This window comes from Empidonax traillii, unplaced genomic scaffold (assembly GCF_003031625.1).
Source record: "Empidonax traillii isolate 1590-97213 ecotype Southwest subspecies unplaced genomic scaffold, ASM303162v1 scaffold741:size898883, whole genome shotgun sequence".
In the NCBI taxonomy this organism is placed as follows: domain Eukaryota; kingdom Metazoa; phylum Chordata; class Aves; order Passeriformes; family Tyrannidae; genus Empidonax; species Empidonax traillii.
This window is the reverse complement of record NW_020955934.1, coordinates 565,802-584,122: the sequence shown is the minus strand read 5'-3', so window position 1 is coordinate 584,122 and position 18,321 is coordinate 565,802. Positions and strand designations below refer to the sequence as shown.

At 39.9% G+C, this 18,321-nt stretch overlaps 1 protein-coding gene across 1 annotated transcript in view; it reads right to left on the bottom strand.

Moving 5' to 3' along the window:
• Nucleotides 1–4,662: 4,662 nt before the first annotated feature.
• The window catches only part of LOC114066141 (amphiphysin), a 93,341-nt gene continuing 79,682 nt past the window's right edge, over nt 4,663–18,321 (bottom strand). Inside the window, exons 18-22 of the mRNA XM_027900597.1 lie at nt 16,044–16,100; nt 11,961–12,110; nt 10,442–10,705; nt 8,334–8,435; nt 4,663–5,830 (exon numbers count right to left, since the gene is read on the bottom strand). Coding sequence (XP_027756398.1) covers nt 5,723–5,830; nt 8,334–8,435; nt 10,442–10,705; nt 11,961–12,110; nt 16,044–16,100 — 681 coding nt within the window. The 3' untranslated portion in view covers nt 4,663–5,722. The remainder of the gene's footprint in view (nt 5,831–8,333; nt 8,436–10,441; nt 10,706–11,960; nt 12,111–16,043; nt 16,101–18,321) is intronic.

Below are 18,321 nucleotides of genomic sequence, written 5' to 3'. Positions count from 1 at the left end.
AATTCAGCATCTGAAAAATATCCACCCTCTGATGCAAAGAATGATTTTTTTCTTTAAATATTTGCTTCACAAACTAATATGCAATAAAGTACTGAATGCTTTATTCAGAAAGCCTGAATCCACACAGCCCTCAGCAACTCCAGAAGCACTGATTTCTCTGTTTCTCATCACTGTTAGTTGTAAATAATATTCAGATAAGGACCCCTTTTTTTGTTAATCTCACAAAGTGCTTGGCATTCTTTAGCTGTCGCAGCAAAAAAATAGTTGTTTTCATCTGCTCATTCATGATGTGAACCTAATTGGATTAAACTTCACTCATTCCCCTTCCTTTCTTTATTAGGTAGTTTGAAATCTGTAAAAAGGATAATTTTTTTATTTGCTGTTTTCAAATATTTTCCCACAGTTAATAATTTAGCTATTTACTTAACCACAGGTAGACTATAAAATTATTTCAAGCTGAAGTAGCATATAAAATTAGTTTTTCCTCAAACCAACACTGTCCCTTTGAATTGAATGAGCTGAATAACTTACCATTTGGTGCAAATTTACCTTGTTTGGTATACAGCATGAGTTTTAACACGTATGAGATGTAAGGATATGTTGATGTAATGATTTACAGTGCAGCTTGACAATATAGTTTTCTGTCTTTGTTTGCCTGCAGGTCAAAGTAGCCAGTTTCAAATTGTGTTTTTTTTTTTTTTTTTGTTCTTGCACCGAATTTTCTCTGTGTGTCTGCAGGTATGAGACAACTTCAGATAATGAGAGATATTAGTGAAACAAACTCACAGCTGAAGATGGATCCAAATGACAGTTAATTTGGCAAAGGCAAATTCTGGCATTTACCACCCTCTGCTGGGTATAAAGAAGTAAAACCCTCAGAAGCTCTTAGTGAGCAGCCATGTGACCTGTATGGCTTCCATAGGCATGGATGGACGCTAAGAATTCCTACAGTGCTCCGAAATTTTTAAGGAAAACAGTTGAACAAGGATCATGTTAATTTTCCTGAGTTGTTTTTAGATGGACAGTAGTGTGATATTCTTTCTTGGGCTGGCAGATACACCAAGATCCTCAGCATTTCCACCACCTCTCCTGTAAAACATAAGTTTAAAATGCAGGGTTCTGAATCTCTACCAAAGACTGTGGACATTTTCCACTTTCATGTGTGTCTCTAAGACACCTTGGAAGCCACAGCACCAAGCCAGGTATGGAGTCTGTCAGATTTTAGCCACTCAGAGAATTTGGCATGACTTTGTTATTTGGCAATTGTGTGTTAACCCCTAAAGCTTATTCTCATGATTACATTTTTTTTTTTTCATTCACTGACACACAGCTAGATTCTTTCTTCCACTGCAACTCAAAGTGTTTAAATTTAAATACTTTAATATAGAGAATTTGGCTCCTATGAATAATTACCTGAATTAAACAAAGTATAGGAAATTTGGAGTACATTCCCTTTCTCCATTGTAGCATGTAGCCCTTAGTGCCATGGTTTAGTAACTGTGGTGGCAGTGGATCAGGGGTTGGACTTCATGATCGCAGAGGTCCTTTCCAACCCGGCTGATTCTATGATTCTGTGTACCTTGGAAATGTAATAATTTAAGTATATAACAACTTACCTTTCTGGTGCTCTGATGTTCTTGGTCCTATTATACCTTGTACTATAAGCAGTTTGTCTAGGAAAACATAGAGACACTCTATAGAGCCAGCTGCAGTGCTCTTTTGCACTGCTTTCACAAATGTGACCTTGCTTAATTAATTGAACTACTCTCTGCACTCGAGGATTGGCTTATCAGGTGGTGTTTCATCAACTGTCATCTTAGTGCCTTAGCTTTCTAAGTACAAAAATACAGATCTTTTAAAATCTGTTTGAAAAACTAACATCAAAATCTGATTTTGTACTTCAAGCCGCAAACTGGTGTTTTTGAGCTACAGCTGCAGTACTTGCTGATGCTCTGCCTGCACACGGGTGTGCAAGAGGGGACAGCCTTCTACAGGGTCCTACAGCAAGCAGCTGCTCTTTCCCAACACCATCCATCCAACCTACCCATCACAGTGGCTTTCTTTTGATGCTTTTTGTCTTGAGGCAGCAAGACACTAAGTAATTTTCATTAAGTGTGACCTTAATGAGACTTTGATTTATTTCAATCAGAGAATCCTGGAATCAAATGCCATCTGAGTAGGACTGTACTCCCCAGTCTTCCCTTCCTCTCCTTGTGGCAGGGACAATTGCACCTAGCAGATGAGATGGAGTGAGGTGGGGAGGAGAGGAGGAGGTGGAGGAGGAGGTGAGAAGGGACAGAAGTATTGTTCAGCTTATGCATTTTTCATTACTGATGCAAGGTTGTAAACCAGATAGATGAGCTGCAAATACACAATTTATTTGTTTACTCACATGAGATGTTCCTCCAGCTTGAGTTATTTTGTCTTTCTTTCAAGGCCACACCATGCATAATCAGTCTGCAGGATCAGGAGATTAGATCCCTAAATCTTTCAAGGGTTTATTTTATGTAGAATTAGAAATTACACCTGCTCTACAAGGTTAGTACTGTGTGCTCTCTTAGGCATAAATAAATCTTTGGAGAAACAAAAAGATACAATGGACTATTGTTTCACAATCACTCCAAGAGCACAAAATTCAGTAATTTGCAAAGTCCAATATGGTGTATTAATCCAAAAAATCCAAGAAAAGGGAGAATTAATTCTGGGCTAATATAATTTCAGGGGGAAAGGGTATCACTGGTATGTAACAGCAGAACATATTGCAAAGTATTTCCCTTGCTTGTCATAGAATAAAGTTATACAGATCGTAGAGAAATACACTTACTGTGTTCATCTGAGAGAGAAGTCTAATTGTCTAACAAAATTAGAGTAAGAAAAAGAATTTATATAAGAAAAAGTCGCTAATCCAAAACGAGAAATACATTTCTATTCATGAGCTCCTTCTGCTAGAAGGGAAAATTAGGAAAATTAACATTCATGGCTAACTTATCAATGTCCTTTCTTTGACTTCTATCATCTTAGTATATGGAATTCTGTAAAGAATTTTAAAGATACAACATTAATAATCTTCCTCATCCTTTCTGCCAGCCACTTGCTTTGTGGCTCTGGGGCGCATGTGTGAGATGTGAAAACACACACTGATGTCAGAATGGTATGCCATACACACAGCCACCTGCAGCACTTAAATGACACAGACATCATGGGCAATAGCTTGGCTTTTGGGACATTATCAGTACATCCTGTTGTCAACAAATAATGACAGTCCTTGCAGTGAGATGTGGACATTTCATAGCTTCTGAATGTATGTTTTTCTTTATACAGAGATGGAAATAAAAAATGAAGAGTCAAGAGGTATTTCTGAAAAGCACAGCAGAAGAAACCACGAAAGGTCTTTGCTGTAGGCCAGAGACCTTTCCTGTCTAGGTAAAATCTCAAGTGTGCTGCAAACACTTCTGTGGATTTGGCACATTGTGGTGTACCAAGGACATCAGAAGAATCAAGGCCGAGGGTGTCGTCTTTGACATGGATACTTCTAAAACATAATAATGTTAACTGCACGCCACTGACACTGGTTAAAGGAGTGCTTTGGGTTGATCATAGTGTCCTTAGGGTTAGGACTGTCACACATGATGGTCTCAGCTGACTGTAGGTCCCTTTTGAAGATGTGGTGACATGGTGTTCACAGGGAAACTGAGGTTCCACTGCCCAGTGCTGGTCTCCTGCATTGATCTGAAGAGCACCTATTACTGAAATGCAAGTGTTGAGATGCAGTTAAGCAGAAAAATGGCCTGGAGGTCATCAGACAATCACTGTAAACCAGGTGAAACAGGTTATTATAACCACCTCAAAATGGTGCACTGGAGTCTGGAATTGTAACGTGATAGCCAAACCTGTTGTGTCTCTGGAGAGATTCTTGGCCCTAGATCAAACCTGTTGAAGGAATGAACAGAAAATCAGAGAGCTTTCCTGTAATCTCTTTAGACTCACTGTGACATTTCAGTGCCAAAATCCCAGCTATCAGTTGAGCCATTCGGCTTTTTCACAAAACACCTTCCACGAGCTATCATTAGACTTGCTTCTGAAAGCTATTGTATCCTGAAAAATAGAGAAAAATCAACTTGCTCCTCTTGGAGAGACACAACCCCTCATTCCTTCAAGTGAAATCTAACAGATGGAGTTGGAGTGGAAACAGATATTGTTTGCACACAAACCAAGCACCCAATGAAAATATAATGAAAAATAACTAAATTCCTAGAAGAATATAGAAGTTTCTGAACATTTGCAGCTTCCATTCCCCAGCAAACACAACAGAGCAGATTCCAGATTCATGGCGAACTTACTTTCCACAGAAAATAAGTGGACAAGTGAAAAATTACGAAGAGGTAGAGATCTTCAGCTGAGTGATGGCCAAGCACAGCCAAGCTCCCTTCCTTAGGGGACAGACAGATATCAGCTTGTGGTCAGAGTCTGGAACAGCAGGAGAAGCAGCTGATCTGGGGGCCAGACCTTTTGGAATTCTGGCCACAGCTAGGGTTGAGAGTAAGAATTTAGATGGTGCAGCTGCTATGCTGTATTAAATTAAGACCAGATGATATAATACAATGTGTAAACAATATGGACTTCAGTGCTAAAAAACTCCGAAAGCACCACACATGCAACAGCTTCTTGAGACCAAAGGTTTATTTTTAATGACACAGCACTGGAAAACATAAGTTACAGATGACTTTTTGATACAGGATACATTATATATCTTACTTTAAAAGGTAAGCTGCATAAATACATATAGTGAAAATATATTGTGTTTATTTCTTCTCAGAGATTAGTTCTGTTTCTTTTTTTTTTAAAACCTATTCAGCCAATTAAATAAAAAAGTATAGATTAGCATCATAAGAGCTCCTCCTCCAGATTTATCTCATTGTAACTACTGCAGTGAAAGAGGAGACTGAGCCATGCCTTCTCAAAGGTTAGCAGCTTTGAACATGATGTCATTCATTATCTAAGAATGAAAATTTCACATTACAAACACAGATACTGTAATATGTTTTGGCAATGGAGCAGCTAGTTTTGCTTTGAAACAAAACCTCTTCCTGTTATGCCAGACAGTGAAAGAGCAATGCATGTACTGGATGATACTACACAGCCAAAGAACTACCATGAAGTTGTGAAAATGCATATATAGCCATATGCACTTATATATACACATACCAGTTCTTGTGTATATATATTACGCATGTCCAAAAATAACATTGAAAAATGTTGCAGTAGTTAATTATTTTTTTTAAACACATGAAACTTATAATAGTTTGACCTCATAACTACAGGATAATTAATTAAATTTCTGCAGTGCAACTCAATACAATACACTTAGTGCAGAGAAGTTGAGGTTTTGGTATTCAGGAAGCTAATTTCAGATTTCATGGGAAAGGACCAAATACAGGATCACCATAGCTCTGACAAAGCACAAACAAACCTGTCGCCACATACTTACAAACAAATAAGGACGTTTCTTTTTTATTTGATTTTTTTTCCCATGTACTGCTTCAGAAATTGCTAGCTTAACTGTTTGCATTCATGCTCATTTCGATATGTTCCAACAAGCTTTGTCTGACACCAGTCTGTAAACCATTAACAGCTTAAACTACCAAAAGATGGGCTCCTGTGTTTCAAAGAGGTTAAAAACCTACTGACTGAGCTTCATATCACGTTCATCTGCCTGGGAGAATTATTCCAGATGGCGTGTGAAGTTCTCTGGGAAAAGTCCTTTATAACTATTTGCATCTCTGTACTGAAGCCACTCAGATTCCTTAATGCCAGTCAACCAGCCAGCCTCCTGCGAAGAAAAAGACAGACTCTCTTAAATTTCCTGTCTACCCCATTCCTCACCATGAGCTTCAGACTTGAAGATGTTTCAGAGTTACATGGCTAAAAGATTTGGTGCTTATGATTGTTAGCACATGGTATGGCCTCTAGCCCCATCTAACTCCTAGCTGAACTCCCTATCATAGATGGTGGAAAAATAGTTTTGAATCTTAATTTTTTCCTCCGAGATTTATTTTTCTCTCACTCATATATTAGCAGTCAGAAGAAATAACAGCTCTTGCAATCTCTGGAGTTACCATCTCTAGAAAATATGTAATAATTTTTCCAAAAACTCCTGGGAACCCAAACTAGAAATTGACAAGCAAAATTGTGATCAAATCACCAGCAGTTCAACCAACCAAAAGTGAGATTTCTTATTGGAAAGTACTGGGTCCTCTTAAGTGTGATAAATTCTACCTGGAATAAAATCATTCTAGTATTTTTAAAAATGATCAACCTACTCTCATCTTACTAACTCAGTAACTCTGTACCTTTTTCCTTTCAAGAACAGGAGGCAGAGCAAAGCCATGACAAACAGAACTTCTAATGCAGCCATACTATTATTGCACAAACTGTACAGCTGGCCACAGAGTAGCTTGAACAGATCATCACATACACCATCGAGTCATTACTGCTTGGTGGCTGCACGTGCTGCAGCATCCTGGCTGTCTGCCCCCAGATAAGCACATCCAGCTTATTAGGTGGCACTGGCTGGATACAATTAACTGGGGATGTTTTTCTGAAGCACATGAAATATCAGAGGTAGAGGAATTGCAGCCTTCTAGAGCAGGCAGCACAGATTGTATGAAGGAATACACAGTTTTACTGGATAATAACTTCAACTAAAGACTAGTGGGAAAAGCCACTGGATGGACTGGCTTGCTTTAAATGGAGAACGCAGGCTGATGTTACCAGCTGTATTGGAATCACAGCTTTAGACAGGGCAATTTTGAAGGAAAATAAAGACTAAAAAAGAATAACAAAGATAAACCCCCTCTATATAAATCAACAAAGTACCTGGCAAAAGACAAAAATATTAGGTTTTATGGTGATGTTAAACATGATGGGGAAAGACATACTGAGTAATAAAGATATGAACAGAATGGTTTCAGAAACACGAACACATACAGGTTTATTTCCTCCATCACTGCACACTATTTACTTCAGTTAATTCTAATGGAAATCTAATGCACACCAGAAGAAGAAGAATATACTTCACAGACTCATCAAGTGAAGATAAAGCACATTTAACACCTAATATCCTAGAATAAACAATCTGAAGACAGAGAGCATATTTTGCTATACTAAGAGCAGTGTCCTGTTCTGCAAACACTGATAATGAAATCAAGTAAATTGATGAGGTAAGACATAGCATAATTTGAGTAAGGATAATAGACTACCCTATAGAAAGAGCTAAGTGCCTGCTGAAATAAAAATATTTTGTTCTGAAATAAGAACCATCCCCCCACAAAAACCCCCAATTAGCTGTCTCTTGAATTAAAAGAATGCTCATCTGAGATTATGAACATTGATTATGACCTACCTTTGGGCAGCATCAATCTGCAAAACAACTTCAAACACAGTTCCCAGCACTCATATGTGCTTAAGGCATTAATATTTAGGCCTATTTTAAGAAATATTCTTCATTCAGTGAAGTGCTCTTAGCTACCTGACTAGGCAGAATCGGTCCTCCACCTCTCAAACCCCAAATCAATGGAAGAATTTTCACCAACACCACAGGCATCAACTGATGCCCATGGGGTTGCTGGTGCTAATAGTGTGCAGTACAGCCTTCTCTTTTAAAGCACTTTTAAAGTGTATTTCTCAATACACTTCACTGGAATTCAGTTTAACATATGGAATACAGCTGTATAAAAATTCACCTGAAATGCACTGTTAAAACAAAATTAGATGTCCTAAATGAAATCAAAGTGTTTAATTCTGGTTCAGGCTTCCAGAGGGCAAAGTTATCTTTATCAGAGGCAAGCAGCATACATAGCAGCACCTCCATAACTTTAGGCTATAGGACAGCACACAATCTGTGTGTGTTCTCAGTGGGTGGATTTGTATTATTTCTCCAAGTCCACACATAAAAACTCTGAACGTCTAGGGAGCACGTAATCAGTTCTACTGCAATGTTAGGACAAAATCTTATAGAACAACATTAAGCACAGTTTGTACATCATCCTGTGCATTACCACGTAGCAATAAAAAACCCTAGAAAATACGCTGAAGTCAGATCCTGCTAATGGCATACATCTGGGATTTCAACTGTGACTTCAACCGGCACTTCACAGTCAACTGTGTCATTTAGTCTCAGATGAAACCAAATAAAAAGCCAAAATTAAAATCTTCATGTTTTCTTACAGTAATGACATTTTGAACATGCAATCTCATTATCTACAATCCGTGAGGAAAAAAAAAAGTCGAGACAAGGAGAAACGTCAGCAAAAGCAAGAACCACATGTTTTTACCTGATCAGCTGTGGTCTCAGAAGGAATTACTAGTACAATATCTCCTCGTTTTAAATTGAGCTCATCGCTGTTAGCTGCCTCGAAATCATGTAGAACTTCAACCTGAAGAAAATAACACCAAACGTATAGATGTGATCGAAAGGGAGATATATTTTCTCAACAAAATTACCTGTTAAATCTTGACTGGAAAAAAAAAAAAAAGAAGCCACCTTTATGCAAACATATGGCTACAGACAGGTACATTCAAATTATCATAGAATGTTAAGTGGTTGGAAGGGACCTTACTGACCCTCTAGTCTCAACCACCTCCCACTAGACCAGGTTGCTCAAGGCCTTATCCAACCTAGCCTTGAACACTGCCAGGCTTGGAGCACCCATGATCCCCTCGGTTCCAGTGTCTCACCACCCTCTCAGTAAAAAATTTCTTCCTAATATCCAACCTAAGTTTCCCCTCTTTCAGTCTGTACACATTACTCCTCATCCTATCACTACAGTTCCTGACAAGGAGTCCCTCTCCATCTTCCCTGCAGGCCACCTTCAGGTCCTGGAAGGTTGCTATGAGATCTCCACACAAGCTCCTCTTCTCCAGGCTGAACAGCCCCAACTCTCTTAGCCTGTCTTTGTGGGGCAGGTGCTCCAGGCCTCTCATCACCTTTGTGGCCATCTTCTAGACTCGCCACCATCATTCTTCCTGTGTAAGGAACTTCCTTTAATTCCCCGCTATTATTACGATGTCTGAGAGAGAGATTTTGGCAGGATTTTGCAAATAAAATTGAGAAAGACTCCCAGGAACTAAAGACTTCAGATGCCTTCACTGTCTTGTTGTGGCCACTGATTTTGTACTTCTTGTAAACATCTACGGAAATTTGAGTCAGTTGTACAGCACAGGTCATCAAAAAGGCGAGTAATGGGAATCCTACTTAATGCTTGCCCTGGAAGGAGCTCACACACACTGGCACGTGGGTATGCCAAAAATAGCTGCCTTTCAAAGGGGTGACTATTAAAACATCGGAATGATCAGCACGTTATTGTGAACAGACCATTTTAAGTAAATGCTATCTCTCCTTGAGAGAGAGCTACTCTCATTTTTTCAAAGCACAGACAGTTCCATGTGAAATGAAAGAAAGTGGCACTGCGAACCAGATGGCAAGCACATATTCTGCTTCTCCTTATTTACATCTGACCCAAGAAACTGTGATGAAAAACAAAAGATGAACTATGTCAGACTGTCTGAGTCACAGTTACACCATAATGTTCACCTCAACATTATTCTCAAAAAAAACGTTTGAGCAATGAGAATAGACCAAGAAGAATGGCATACTTATGGAGCGCTATGGGACTAATTAGTCTGAACTATGCAAATTATAATAGGAAGTAGGTAAAGTTCATCCATCCTCAAGGAGCTTTTCTGCTGCTCAGTGATTCTGAAGTGAGAAGAATTATCAAAGAACCTTGTGAACCAGGAAACCCTGGGGGTCTTGCCAGCCAAGGAAAGAATTTCTCTAATGCCTCATTAAACTTTTCTATTTGATTACCCTAACAGTTTATAATATTACTGAAGTTACAGAATGACATTTTGGCTTCATTACCATGAACTGTAAGTCCCATGGGTTTCAATAGAACAGTCCTTCCATTATAGATTTTCAGGCCAGAAAAATGTCATTTTTTAAATGTTTACAGATTCCTAGAATGGTTTGAGTTTGGAAGGGACCTTAGAGATTAAATATATTGTTAGCATATCAAATATATCATTAGCATATACCAACAATATTCCGGACTAACTCTGTGGCAGAGTAATTTTTTCAATATAATCATTTACAGTAGTTGTTTGGTGAGGTTAAAGGTTTCTTGTACTTTGTGGGTCTTACAGATACATAAGAATATGCACAGCAACAACAGTATACAGAAAATGTGTCTTCTCAGACTTCATTTATGAAGCAACGCCACCATATCAGAGTTTTGTTTGTGTGTATGTGTGCGTGCACGTGTCTGGTTGATAAATTAAGTATCCTTTGACCTCAAGAAGTCATCACACTTCCTGTGCAGACAGACAAATCCACAGAAGCTAGATCTGAAGGGATATCTAAAAGAAGAATGAAGAAGCAGACCTTATAGAGGAAGCCAGGTGGCATCGCAGAACCTGCATCTTCTGGAACAGGCTGATCTTCAGAAGGTACAGACTGGATTTCTTCAGCAGGTTTCTGATCGCTTCCAACTTGGGAAATTTCACTGGGAGAAGTGTCAGTGCCCTGAGTGCCCATCTCTGCTGTGGCATCTTTGGACTCATTCACGATGACTTCGTGTTCTTCTCCCTCCCCCTCGTTGTTTGATGCCGGCTCTATTACTACTGAAGGGATGCTGCTGACCTTTTCCTGGGGAGAAACAAACAAACAAATGACCCGCCCCCCACCCTCAGAAATGCAAGACTATTTAGTACCTATTTCAAGCAGGAAAACACTATTGCTGGTTTATTGCATGGGGCATATATCGGTGATTTCTTTTTTATCCACAGTGGATTCTTAAGACAGAAAACAGTCTTTGTGCAAGAATGTAAAGGAGTAATCCCTTCCCAGTTTTCACTGTTCCCCTTAGTTCTCCTAAGTCTACTTTCTATTATCAAAATTTATTGCAATAAATAATAAAAATGCCCTGCAGGTAGTTTGGATTTCATTTTCAGTGCGCATGGAAATTAGCAGACCTTTCTCCTCCACTGTGCTCTTAATTTTGGGCAGGTTTGGGTAAAGGCACTATTTGCAGTAGTCACTGTCCTGTATTTCTCTAGAAATTCAAGTCAGCATGACAATAGTGATATGAAGGTGATGAAAAGAGGAAACACGACCTCTTTCTTTGATTGAGGGTATTTCTCCTAATTTACAGACATGTAAGTGGGAGCAGAGAAAGCACAGAGGCTAAGTAGGCAGCATCTCACCACTAACGAAACCTAGTATAAAAAGCATTTAATAAAAGTTGGTGGAGCATCCAACCTGAAAAAAAACACGTTCACTGATTCCCTGCCAGACTATGTTATTCTGGAGCCCAGAAGAAATACAACATGCAGTGACAGCAGGTGACAGCTGGTGCCCAGCTGCAGGGTCTGCTCTAGTACATGTTCACCAGCTCCTCAGAGACTGCAGAACAAAAGGTGGCAGGCCAGATACAGATAGATGGCTTGACCACCAGGATTTACATAAAACAAAACAATGCTGTTAATGGGACGTGGTGCCAGGACACAAGAAAAATCCAATCCTTTTTCTGTTTCTCATGAAAGCCCTGTTACGTGATAACTCCCATCTCCACAGAGGGGCACAGAGAGACAACAGCAGCAGGGGGAGTTCAAAGAGAATACACTGTCCATACAGCTCTGGGGCCCAGCACAGGAGCCATCAGCTCATCAAGTCCCATCTCCACAAGCCCAAGGAAACACAGGGGCACAAAGGCAGGTACAACACAAATTAAGGACTCAGAAGAAGGGATACCCTGTGTGGGCCCCTCCCAGGGCTATCTCAGGAGAACATCAGCCTTGTCTCTGATCAGACCTGGGGGCACAGACATTCAGTAGCCTTGCCCCTCTAAGACTGCTGAATCTGTCCCAGTTTCCCTGACGCTTTCTTCCATGCACTGAGTTACCTGAGACACATCAGATTCCTTTTCTTCTCCCTGAGCTTTGTCACCTTCAGCAACATTCTCCTGCTGAGTGGCAGCAGTGCCATCACCAGCTCCTGCTGCCACGGCCAGACTGTCCTCTGACGCTGCAGCCCCCTCATCAACAGGTGCCACCTAAAAACAACAGGAGGGAGGGACTTTTCAGGATATGAGTTAAATGTTTGCTGGAGAGACCATGGAGCAGCCTCTGCTCTGTGACCTCCCTGGGTGATGCTGACCTGTGGTCCTGAATTCACTGGTGTTCCTCCTGATTTATGAAGGAGAGCAGCGCTGGGGGCAAGCTTGTGCAGAGAGGCTGAGTAACAGGCAGGAGAAAGAGATGTATGAAACCTCACTAGACTACACTTGAAAGAGTCCTCAGGTGGACTAGTTACTAGTGGAGTAACTGTTTGCCAAGGCTGTAGTGTTTTCAGCTTTTCTTGTCATCCAGCTTTATTGTGGAAGAAATTTACCACTGGTTTCTGCTGAGGAGGAGGAGCTTACAAGCTGTTCAAGAGGTCCACAGGACCCTGCTAATGGAATCTGTTCTTGGCAAGAGGCTCCAAGCCTTCTGCAGCTAGTTAGCTCCCTCTGGACCTGTGCTGACTTAAAAAAACTTGTAATCCTAATTACACAGTTCTTTCTAACAGAGAGACTTATAAACCAGGCTATGTCAGGAAAAGTAAATATATTCTACAGCTAAATAAAGATCAGGAAAAATATAACTGCAAAGATCTAGAGTTATATCAGTATAAAAAGATACCCATTCATTCTGGATATGACTGAACCATTTCTGATCAGTCCACACTGAAAAGTTCATGCATGATTTCTTCCAGTTCTTGAAAGATGGATAGAAAAATACCTGCCTACTACTAGATCAATGTTGAATCCTTCATCCAGCAGAAACTGTTACCGTAATTTACGGTAATCACCCTAACATTTATACTGCTATGTACTGCTTATGGTAGCATATTCGGTATACACTTAAAATGGATTAGTCTTAAGGTTCAAAGGGTTAATGAAGTTAATGAAAAACTCGTTCTTTTAATCTATTAATTTCTAGATGGAATTTTTAACTTACAGGAGATAGTTCCAGGAAAAACACTGAAGGAAAACTGTTTTAGAGGTACCAGTGTCAAGCCACAGATAGCTTGATCTCTTTGATCTCCAGTTAACAGCCTGATGCCCTTTGTTTCCTCAGTTTGATCTCTCCCCCATGGATGAGGCTAACTCTGCTACCTGAACTCAGCCACTGTTCATGGGCACTCTTCTGGCATTGTTTGTTAAGCAACATTTAATATTCAGCCCTACTCCTATTCACTGCTATTATTTGACATGATAAAGAAATTCTCCTGGAGTCCTTGAAGGCAGAAAACACTATATGGATTTGCAGAAATTACTGGGGGACTTTAATTTAAATTGAAAATTATGCTGATGAAGGATGCTCTATTGTAAAAAGAAGTAACATCAAAAGGCATGGGCAGATGGTGACTTCTCCTGTAAGGCATGTAGGTCTGCCACTTATGTTATTAACAATTTTAGGGGCCTTGATCCAAGAAGATATACAAATAAATGATGAGTGTAAAAGTCCTGGAAGAGGCTAGTAGGAAAGAGTGGGAATAGAGTGCCCATCAGACTGATTTTATACTATGCATCTCTAACAGCATGCTGCAGGAATCAATCTTGCTGTCTGTTGTGATCAGGATCAACAACTCCCTTTCTATTTATTGGATTTGTATAGCCCATTTTATTTCATGAAGGAGGAGAATACTAATTTACACCAATCAGCTTGCACATGCCCTGCAGTAATGCTCTCACAGCCTGTAGCTGTAAGTCACTAAATGCATACCACTGCTTACAACTGCATAATCATTTGTCCTTGTGTCTTAAGAGTGTAAAATCAATGCAAGCTAGAAGACTAAAAACATCTTTTACAAAAACGCATGGGAGGTAGCACAGGATGAACCTTACATTCAGCCTCAAATACATTTAGTACAGAGAAAAAGAAAAAAAAAGAGCAGACTGAATTCATACCCAGCTGCGTTGAACCACATACTTGCAGATACAGGTGTATTACCTTACCTCATACTGAAAACCAGTCCTACAAATCTCTTTTATATAGGTCATAAATAACATTAGACATTCTAAGATTGTTCCAAATCAGCTATCTCTAACGGTATTGTTGAAATTTGGAGAGCTGTCCCATTATACCTACCACAGAGGGGACAAAGAACAGATTGCCCAGTATAACGAGGGCTATGATAGAACCACTTGACTATTTAATGGCACAGTTGTGAATTCTTCTTTAGACAGGATGCAGCTGATTCACACTGTTGTACTCCCATTAACCTTGCTGAGTACAATGCCACAGATTCAGCAGCAGCAAGAACAAGCCCAGGGTGAGGAGAAGGAGGGGCACCAAACCTGCCACTGGGGTCTCGCCAGAGGAGCACCCCGAGCTATGCTTGTCTTCAAGGGCTGAAGTTCTTGCCCCAAGGCTGCATTTTGAACAGGAATGGGTAATTTTTATGGCAGTTGGTTATAATCACGGCTAAGCTAGCTAATGTCAAGAGGAACCAAGCATCACGCTTTGGGGAATGCATCGACTACAAAGTCTTGGAAGATTCTGGGGTAGTACTGAAGAGTTTGTATGCAAGCTGGAGTATCAAAGGGACCACCCTCCACTGGCAGTCAGATATCAGCTTAGCAAACAGCTTGAGCTCTTATGCCAGCTCTTCTTCATACACTAATACAGTTTTGAACAGCTATTTTAAACAGAACACAGGGTCAAATTCACGCTCAGATAAGAGACCTCAACTTCATTAGAACAAGTAGTATTAGAATAAAGGAAAAAGATTTCAAAGACTTAGCCTTGCTGCTCACAGAACAGTGAGGCCTTCCATGTTTCTTCTTGGACCAGACTTGCTGGGAGTGACAAGCCAACGCTAGAAGAGCAACACTCTTGCACTGCGTCAACACAAAGTTGGGCTTGATCTACCATTCCCACCCTGGGCTTGCTATACAATTCCACTGTTCTCTACGGGGATGTGGCAGTGCTGCTGAGGAGTATGGCACCAGTGAGTCCCAAATTCACTTCCCAGTGACACTGCTATACTCTAGAGCCACAGATACAGCCTCAACTCTAGCAAAGTTCATGCTATTTTACAGCAGGATAACAAACCGAGGCTTGGACAGCTGAACTTAGTATGTTCTGAAACCAGTGAACACAGACCAGTTCATGACCTTCTCATACACCGTGGCACCAAAACAAATAACAACGAAAACAGAAGGCTGCCACGACCTTGAGATACAAATCCTGACTTATAAGTTATAATCTCTTTCTCAGTCCTTACTTCTGTCCCTGTGTGTAATCTGCAGCCATTCCTCCTGTGCACATTTGAACACATTAGAGGTTCACTTTAGCATACAAAGATTCAGGGTAAGTACTTTTATCACCTCTGATGAAATATAAGCAAAATACAATCATTTAAATCCACACATGCATAACTTAAAGTATGTAATTGAGCTTTTCATTTGCTTTGTAATTTGATTTTAACTGTATCTAACGATGCCAGATTGTGTTTTAGCAAACCAACTCATAACATGATTATTTTTGAGTACCTGTTTTACCTTAGGGCATATTGTGGTAGGAAAAAGAAATGATTAATCAAAGGGTTTTTTACTTTTTATAAAGAAGTTTGCAGGAAGGTTAGGCAAAAAAACTTCTGGAAACTGTAAAAGCTACTCGGAATCTATGCAGCGTATTTCTTAATGTCAGGAGAAACAGCTCCTTCTGCCATGGAACTGCTTTGTTTGCTGCCCTGAAATATTCATGGCTCCATACTGCTGCAACAGGCAAATCCTGCATTGAATGAGAAGTGATCTGTTGGAATATATGCCCTGAATACAGATATATCTGTGTGGTGCTAGGCTAGATACCACAGGTTGCAGTTGTATCATATTGGCCTGCCTGTTGATGACATGCAAATGAAAAATCAATTTTTTTTTGACAGGATCCTCTTGAAGACATTAAAGCAAAACCACACTCTTGAGGCTATTCATATGTACCTCATTTTCTTTCTCAGCAACTCCTGTGGCCTCCTTATTCCCCACCTCGACACTCTCCTGTATGAAGAGGAAATACGGTCATCACCTTGGTCATGCTGAGGCAATGGCTGCAGAGGTATTAATCAAGCTAATGGAAGCATGCCAGGTATGGAATGGAATGAAACGACTGGCTAAATGGGGTAGTATATAGCAAGCAGGAAGATTCTTTTTATATGCCACATATAATCTGAAATAGAAGTAGTTGCATGCTACACAAATAAAACCTTCAAGTATGTCATCATCATCACACTCCCAACAGCTAAGGATAATTTTATTTTCTTTTATTACAAGTATTTTCATAATAGTACCAGCTTTGAAGAATTGTTTATTAAACAACTTTGCAGTTCCCACCATGACTCAATCTGTTTCTATCATGACCTGCTGCTGCTCCTGCAACTCACCAGAGCTTCAAGGTAAACTCTGTAAAACACTTCTACTCATGGTGCACTGCAACTCATCTAAAGGGGCTTTTCAAAACATAATTTTTTTTTGGCCCAATCACCTTTCTTTAGGTCCATATTCAGCAGTATATGCAGCTGGTGCCTGGCATAAAAAAAAACTGTCAAAATCACTAAAATTCAGGCTTTGTTTAGAACAGCTGGAAGTGCTTTTTTTGCTGCTCAGGTCTGACTCTCTGCAGACACAGTCTATTTCTAAAGATGCACTGCTAAGCAAAACCAAGTCAAAGACCTGTTATGGAAACCCAGTTTGCTAATAAATGTTGAGGCTGCTTTGCAAACATAGCTAAGTCAGATTTTTCTAAAGAGCTGTAAGGTTGAAGAGAAATTACACAAATACATGTAGGGGGCATGGTAGATTGGAGCATCTGCTTTAGCAATCAGAAATTAGGAGACCTCAAGTACTCAGGCTCCAGCTACCTGCTTTCACAACCCCAACTGTCACTCCAAAATTTCTTAAAGTTTCAGCTGAAACAGTTGCATGTTTCTTTTTCAATAAAAGAATGCTGAGTCATATGCAAAATTCCTATCTCTCATTTTTTTCCCTACTCTAATCTTCTAGTATTACTTGCAGTCACCTCATAAGCCCCAAACATTCCCAGATGCCAGGGAAAGGCAGCTGCTGACAATGGTGTTGCCATGGAAACCTCTTACAGCCTTATCACCATTAAAATTGCAGTGTTATGTAACTTCCTTTTAAAATTATTAATTCCACTTGTTTTGAAAATGCCAAGCCTCTGCTGTGTGGTCTTCAGTTTTACAGTAAGTTTGAGGAAACTGTAGAGGATCTTAAATAGAACGAAACAAATATCAACAGGAAAATATAAATATTTCATACTCTACAGCGATGCATGCATGCACACAGCCATCCAGAGAAATCTTCTTCTTTTGTACAGTAGAGATGTACTGTTGCCCATAAAGGCTTTATGTCCAACTGCAAGTGGGTAGTCAAATGGCTTCCCTACCTGTACCATTAAATAGTGCGGAATTTCTGCCATCAGCTGTATTTACAATTTACCTTCAGAAATTATCATAATCTTACACTTTAAGTCAGGAATGTGTCAGTCTATGACATTTTCTTAATAATTCCCTAGCAATATTCTCTGGGAAGAATCCCATCAGCCCAGCTTTGGGTATCTTTGCAGAAGAATCTAAAATATACATATTTTTAAATGAGAAGTGGTTTCCAGGCTAACTGAAAGCACAGTTTTGGATGGAAAGGTGGAAGTAAGGAGAGCTTCTCTTGCTTCCCAAAGCTTGAGCTTTCCTGAAGTTAATGTTACTATTGTGCACTAGTCAAATTAGTAGCATTCTGCTTTTCTGATTAGGTGGAAGTTAAGATTTTGTGGATAGTGGGCTTCAAGAAGAGAGGTATGGTAGCATAAACTGTATCATTTTTAGAGCATGAAAGCCTACTAAAAAGGATGACCAAATAACATGTTAGTAAACTAACACCCTGGTTCCAGAGAGAAAAATCATCTTCTGCTGACTTCAACAGAATGACACTATTCTACATCAGTTCTCTCCTCTGTACGAGAGTCATATATTTTTAAAAGCCTTATGCTCCAGTTGTGCACCTGCACTTGGCTTCACCCTCAAAATCTGGACACAGTCGACTGCTCTTCTGTTTCTAACCATTGCACTGCCCTTGAAACAACACACACTGCACTATTTGGGCACTGTGCATTGCACCTCCAGTGGGATTCAGCTGCAATTAGATACTCCAAGGTGCAGGCTGTTTCCTGGCCTCTGCTCTGCTTGCTCAGTGTGGGCAAAGAGCT